The 7,377-nt window shown below is 43.4% G+C and overlaps 1 protein-coding gene across 1 annotated transcript; it reads left to right on the forward strand.

Moving 5' to 3' along the window:
- The first annotated feature begins 236 nt into the window (after positions 1 to 236).
- On the forward strand, positions 237 to 7,289 carry amt (aminomethyltransferase). Its single transcript, XM_030358344.1, has 9 exons — positions 237 to 518; positions 1,985 to 2,152; positions 2,511 to 2,591; positions 2,855 to 2,986; positions 3,252 to 3,330; positions 3,506 to 3,651; positions 4,542 to 4,722; positions 5,691 to 5,846; positions 6,044 to 7,289. Exons 1-9 carry the CDS (start codon positions 390 to 392, stop codon positions 6,220 to 6,222), a joined length of 1,251 nt encoding a protein of 416 aa, XP_030214204.1. The 5' UTR covers positions 237 to 389; the 3' UTR covers positions 6,223 to 7,289.
- The last annotated feature ends 88 nt before the right edge of the window (positions 7,290 to 7,377 follow it).

The following is a 7,377-nucleotide window of genomic DNA, read 5'->3' on the forward strand; positions in this document are numbered from 1 at the left end:
ATCAGGCCTACTTTAGGCTAAGCCTAATTTGTTGTGCTTTATTGACTGGGTAACTGTGTTGTTTACCCTTTTTTTTTTTTTTTTTTATCTATGACCCTCTGGTGAGCTAAATGTGTTAAAATACCATAATAATCTCAAACCTTTCTAAATATAAACTTCAAATCCTGAAATTGTAAAGCCACTGTCAATGTCAGATTCTCGTTTCCCCTTTCAACTACATTTCCCACAATGCTCCTCTGCCCACCGTGTTGTTTGAAGCTTTTTAGTTGGAAGCAGAGATTCTCCACGACAGTACGGAGTCCACTAAAAGAAGTACCCAGCCTCTAAGCACACCGCGAAGGGTTAGCTGTGAAGACTTTTCGAAGTTGACTGGGAGAAAACGCTGAAAGATGTGGGCTCGGATACTGGTTCGGAGCGGGGCGGTGGGGTCGGTGGTGCGGGTTCCGAGCGAGTGTGCGCGGGTCGCTGGAGCTGCAGGGGGGCTGCAGCCCCATCACAGGCATGCTTCAACATCAGAGGTAACTTCAACCAACTATCAAGAAGCTGTATCATTAATGAACCTCTTCCTTCTCTTTTACATAGGCTTTTTACGCAATGTGTAACCTGTAAATCTTACATTAGGAGTCGTTTCATAAATGTCAGATTTGAGTTAGATTTTAATTTCCGTTACAAAAGTAGTTTGTCAGGGCAAATCTACCACCGTATTTTCCATTGCTGTTACATTTGTGTCAGACAAGTCAGTCCATGCGGACCTAATTGCACATCTCCGCTGCACAGCCCAGTGAAGCAGATGAGGGGAATCAGCCTAGAATTATTACACGACTGAGTGACTCTTATGCAGCTTAAACTGAATGGAAAATTCTGTTTAATGCGTTTTCAAACGTCTTCAAATTTAGTAATGGGTTTAATGATAGTTTAGGCTGCGTAATGATATTCCCTAATCGGACTATTTATATCACTCAATATCAATATATTGTTGTATTTTGAACATGGTGATTGTATAAACAATAGATAGTGTGTACATTATACATGTGTCGATCCTTGTGTGTTTCGAAGCACACACCTCTATTGATCTTGTCGATTGATTTACATTGTGAGTGACTGATAAAGTACAATACTCCCTAGACCCCTGCTCCGAGAGTTTTAAAACTTGATTCATGATATGAAGAATAAACCTTTGAGGTGCAGGTGCCAAGGAATCTCAATACTGTACTGGAACGTTTTAACTGTCTTGTGGGTCAGGTCACGTGCTAATGGTGTAACACACACACACACACACCCACACACACACACACACACACACACACACACACACACACACACACACACACACACACACACACACACACACACACACACACAGAATACGCTACTTCGGCCTTGAACACGTCTGTGTAGTAGCCAGGCGTCTGTGTCGTAATGTGCGCTCTGACTTTTATAAGCCCTTTTCTCACGGCTTGTTCAAAGGTCTAAGGTTAGGTTGAAAGGGAGGAATACAGACCTAATAAGTACCCTATCAATGGTGCGTAAGCAATATGTTATCACATTTAATGGCACTATAAATTAAGCTTCATGTTTTACCTCTCTCTCCTTATGAGTGACTTCAGGTGGAAGAAAGCTAGCTACATTAGAATGAATATAAAGGGCATATGACTTTGATCCTACTGCACTGTGGTCAAAATATTCACATTCTTCATATTCTATAATGATGATTTTTTATATCGTTATGTGTATTGTTTACAGTAAAGATTAGCATTTTTTAACTCTGTGTATTGTTGTGTAATATCGTTATCTCGACTGTATACAAGTGTGGTTCTTTACTGTATGTATGATATTGTTTACAGTACACATAGTCATTGTTTACTCTGTGTTTTGTTGTGTAATATCATTATCTCTACTGTATGCAAGTGGTTCTCTACTCGATGTATGATATTGTTTACAGTAAAATTTGTCGTTTACTCTCTGTTGTTGCCGTGGTCCCCAGGCGCCCTTGAAGCAGACGGTGCTGTACGACTTCCACCGGTCCCAGGGAGGTAAGATGGTGGGCTTTGCCGGCTGGAGCATGCCTGTTCAGTACAAGGACAGCCACATCGCCTCCCACATGCACACCAGGGAGCACTGCTCCATCTTCGACGTCAGCCACATGCTGCAGGTGAGAGGGGGGGACGGACGCATGTGTACACACACACACACACACACACACACACACACACACACACACACACACACACACACACACACACACACACACACACACACAAACAAACACTTGCAATTAAGTCAAATCTGAAACACTACAGTGTAAAAATCGACGTAACATTTGGTCATGTATCAAACCACTTTGTAGCAATGTTTTTATATTCATTATCAAAGTTGTTGTTTAAACATTGGGGTCTATGGAGGAATCCCTGGGCATTTTCCATGTATACAGTTGTCTGGTATAAGTGCACCATGATGCAACGAGGGTCACAATTTAAAAGCTCCTGAAAGCTGTTTTTCTCCATTGTCAGTCCAAAGTGCACGGCAAAGACAGGATCAAGTTTATGGAGTCAATGGTGGTTGCAGATATTGCAGAACTGCAGGACAACCAGGTGAGTTGAAACGCCAACACAAAGGTACAGTGTTGTATTCACCTCAACCAGTAGATGTTGTTCTAGTGTGAATAGTTTAAACTCTAATGCATTTCAGAAATTACCTTTCCTGCAAATGTAGACAGACTTTTGAGTGTTCAATGTTGTAATGTTAACACAAAAAAGTTTATCGCAACCAAATGTTTTACTAATGATTGAGAGGGGCTACTTGCGTAACTTCTTGTACAACGACCAATCTCTTTCTCTTCTGTTCTCATTATCAGGGTACATTGACCCTCTTCACCAATGAGAAGGGAGGGATCATAGACGACCTCATCGTCACCAAGACGGACCAGAACTACCTCTATGTTGTGTCTAACGCTGGCTGCGCTGACAAGGACTCTGCGCTCATGAAGGTACACCCAGACAGGAGGACCTGCTGGCTGGCAAACATGTCCCCGCCCTGAGACGAGATGACACTACAACATGAATAACAAAACGATAGGCGCACGGACATAGATGTAGACATACCTAAACATTCCTAAAGTGTGTGTGTGTGTGTGTGTGTGTGTGTGTGTGTGTGTGTGTGTGTGTGTGTGTGTGTGTGTGTGTGTGTGTGTGTGTGTGTGTGTGTGTGTGTGTGTGTGTGTGTGTGTGTGTGTGTGTGTGTGCTAATCGTAGTCCAGACTGGCTGAGTTCAAAGCAGCAGGTGCTGATGTGGATCTGGAGTTCCTTGACCAGGCTCTGATTGCCGTGCAAGGTAATACACAACATTACAAACGACGGCAACACAAATCCATATTACCGCTCAAATGTGTGATGGATCCATATTAATATCCGTGCACATGTTCAGAATCGTCATTTACAGAATGCACCTCGGTAAACAAACTGTGTGTGTGTGTGTGCGTGTGCGTGTGCGCGTGTGCGTGCGCCAGGCCCCTCCATGGCTCGGGTGTTGCAGTCGGGGATGAAAGAGGACCTCAGTAAGCTGACCTTCATGACCTCGGCCCTGGCCACGGTGTTTGGCGTTCCGGACTGCAGGGTGACGCGCTGCGGGTACACGGGGGAGGACGGCGTAGAGGTTAGCGACTCCTTTGCAGTTACCTGCTGTTCACTAGCTGTCTCCCGGCTCAGTGGTTCTCAACCACCGGTCCGCGGACCGATACCGGCCCGCGGAGCAATGGCCACCGGGCCGCAGAGATTTAGAAATGAACCCTACAAAAAACAACAACAACAAAAAATATATATAATAGTTAATAGAGATGACTTCTTCAAAATTAGAATGAGAGGTTGTCACACCAAACCCAACCGCCCTACTCTATCATGCTTAAGTCTTATTGCCGCTATCGCCACTAAGTTTTATTTGGCTTGATGCTTACACAATATATCACGATCGTGTTGTTAGACTGTTACTGCCTAATAATGCAACTGTGTTTATACTCTTAATAATGGTCCTACAGTATCTGTGTTCATTAGATTAGATGAGGCAGGCATATAATGGTTTGAGACCTGCATCAGCATTCCCTACTGGTTAGATGGGGCGCCTGCAACCCCCCCCATACTGGCCCTTGAGAATATTTAAAATATGCATACTGGGCCTCAGTTATAAAAAGGTCCTAGCTGTTCATTAGGTACACACTTGCTGTTCCTTACTAGTCATTAACTATAGACCAGCTAAACTTTTTTAAGCTTTTAACTATCCGTTCACAAGCTGTTCATCTGCTATTGATTAGCCGTTTATTATCGATATGATATTTGTTTATTATCTGTGTATTAGCTTTTGGCTGGGTGTCCATTTTATTTTCTCTATTTCTTCCTGTGAGGGAGTGCGATACCGGCCGGTCCGACAAATGTTGACTATTTGAAAGGTTCAAAGGTCTACGTCCGCTAGCAGTAATATTTGTAAGCAGACATGAGTCAACATTGTGTCTTTTTCTTTCTCTTCCTCCTTTGCTTGGCTTCTCTCCCCAGATCTCGGTTCCTCTGTCTCGTGTGGTGGAGCTTACGGAGAAGCTCTTAGCCAACAGTGAGGTCAGGTTAGCGGGCCTGGGCGCGAGGGACAGTCTAAGGCTGGAGGCGGGGCTATGTCTCTATGGCAACGACATTGACGACACGACCACTCCTGTGGAGGCCACCTTAGTCTGGACCATAGGTGGGTTTCTCAGGCTTGTCTGTTTTTTGGATCTATCGGTTGATTGAAAATTGCAAAATCGGTAGTAGTATTGTAACACATGTAGTATTGTAACACATGTCATGTAGTATTGTAACACATGTTAATAATAATAATAATAATAATACATTTAATTTAGAGGCGCCTTTCAAGACACCCAAGGTCACCTTACAGAGCATATAGTCATCATAAATCGTTTAAAAAAACAAGACATTGTGGGGAAAAAAAATAATAATAATAATAATAATAATAAACATAAAAAATAAAAAATAAATAAAACAAAAACAAAGCAAAACAAAACAAACAAACAATCAAAACAGTGATCAGTTAGACGTGTGCGAGTTTGAACAGGTGAGTTTTGAGTTGTGACTTGAAGGTTGTAATGGTGTCTGACTGTTTTATGTGTGGGGGGAGGGAGTTCCAGAGCCTGGGTGCTGAACAGCTGAATGACCGGGCACCCATTGTAGTGAGTCGTGATGTGGGGATACATAGTAGTCCAGCAGAGGTGGAGCGGAGGGAGCGGGAGGGAGTGTATTCTTGGAGGAGGTCGCAGAGGTAACTGGGGGCTAGGTCACAGGTTAAGACACATGTTAAGTCACACGTTGACATGCAGGTTAGTCACACAAGCAGGTGAATGCAGGCTAATGCTTCAATCCATCTCATAGGCCTTCAAGAATATGAGTAATTTAGCCAACGCTTTTATCCAAGGCGACGGACTGTGAATTCAGACACATGTCACATAGGAGAAGGTAGGGGTTTGGGAGCATCTGGCTGAACGATGCCTACAGGTCGGCTGCGGACATCGGGGATCAAACCCGGAACCCTTTAGCTGGGAGTCCAACACCCCAGCAGCACCCTATATTCTACGTCCGGTGTATTGATCTCGAAGTGAACGTGTTGGTCAACCTTTTAAAACCTCTTGTGTTCTCGTCCGCCCCGTGCCCCGCCAGGCAAGCGCCGTCGCCAGGCCCGGGACTTCCCCGGCGCCGACGTCATCGTCCCCCTGATCAAGGCCAAGACGGCGAGGAAGAGGGTGGGGCTGGTGTCCACCGGGCCGCCGGTCAGGCCGCACACCCCCATTCTGGGGCCCGACGGGAAGGTCATAGGTCAGCGCGCGCGTGTGTGTGTGTGTGTGTGTGTGTGTGTGTGTGTGTGTGTGTGTGTGTGTGTGTGTGTGTGTGTGTGTGTGTGTGTGTGTGTGTGTGTGTGTGTGTGTGTGTGTGTGTGTGTGTGTGCTGAATATATTATTTATATTACGACGAATTCTTGAGGATGAATCGTTTACATTCCTTGTGACTCTCAGGTGAGGTGACCAGTGGCTGCCCCTCCCCCTGCATGAAGAAGAACGTCGCCATGGGCTACGTGGAGGCGGCGTTCGCCAAGAACGGCACCGCGGTGCAGGTGGAGGTGAGGAAGAAGGCGGTGCCCGCTGTCATCAGCAAGATGCCCTTCGTCCCCACCAACTACTACTCTGGAAACTAAAGCAAACGCATACAAACTCTTATATGTATAAATACAAACACACACGCACACACACGTTCTTTCCTCGCTGGAATAGTCGCCAATGCTGCCCCCTTGTGTTGTCTTCTGGAAATGCAAGTTGGATTCAACACCCATGGGTTGGAATGGACTCACGACTGCCAGGATTCCATGAAAGAACATTCAGATGAATCCCACTTTACATCTTTATTCGCACAATCAACAATCAAACTGAAGTCACTGAAGATCTTAAAAGGACATGAGCAAGTAAACATCATAGAAATGAAACATTGATGGACTGAACATCTGCATGCTAAAAAAAGGTCCTCTAGAGACGTCATGCTCCTATGCATATTTAATTAAATGAGACTATTGGGGAGTGGGGAGAATCGCCCCTTCACACATTACCTCTCACTTAAGTTAAACTGCCTCTATTGACAAGATGGTTTACGTTTTGTTTGGAAGTTTGAAAAAATGACTAACTCAAGCAGTGTAGGATATGGAGCACTATGATGCAACATATGTCTAACATGCACTCACCTTTAACTTATGGTGAGGAATCATGCAGTGTAATGTTTACTAATGAAAGTTTAACAGAAAACGAATGAAGGAAAATAAATGTTGTATTTTTATTGTATTCACCGTAATTTTCCCTGCTTTTTTTTTTTTACAAATCTGCATTGTTTTTTTTCTGAAAAGTGATCAGCTAATAAGGGACCAAACTTCAACTAACAATTAAGGAAACATGTTTTTATGGTTTCATTTAACCAAACTAATGGTTTAAGTCTAGACTGCTGGGAAAACATTTCATTGTATCGGTGTGCCTGCAGATAAAAAGTGTCATTGTGCATTCCTACTGTAGTGTATCCTTATTGTGTTGTTAATGCTAAATGTTATGAAATTGAATAACAAAGTTCGATTTTTTTAATACCAATTAGACAATTGTCTCTGGGTCAACCAGCTCCATCTCTAATGTAAAGGTTTGTAACTCGGCAATAATAAATGTCTAAAGTATGTAATTTTGTATGTTAAAATACATAACTTGAATAAAAATGTTTAACAATATTTAATCAAAATGTTTCCGATGGTCTAACTAATAACATTGTCATGTGGTATTATTGCATTTAATACTCAATCCGAATGTAGTTATATCGATGT

Source organism: Gadus morhua, chromosome 1, assembly GCF_902167405.1.
Source record: "Gadus morhua chromosome 1, gadMor3.0, whole genome shotgun sequence".
Lineage (NCBI taxonomy): Eukaryota > Metazoa > Chordata > Actinopteri > Gadiformes > Gadidae > Gadus > Gadus morhua.

Coding starts and splice junctions, on each gene's coding strand:
- amt (XM_030358344.1), top strand. CDS start 390: ATGTGGGCTCGGATACTGGTTCGGAGCGGGGCGGTGGGGTCGGTGGTG. Junction 2,592..2,854: donor CAGAACTGCAGGACAACCAG/GTGAGTTGAAAC, acceptor TCTCATTATCAG/GGTACATTGACCCTCTTCAC. Junction 2,987..3,251: donor AGGACTCTGCGCTCATGAAG/GTACACCCAGAC, acceptor TGCTAATCGTAG/TCCAGACTGGCTGAGTTCAA.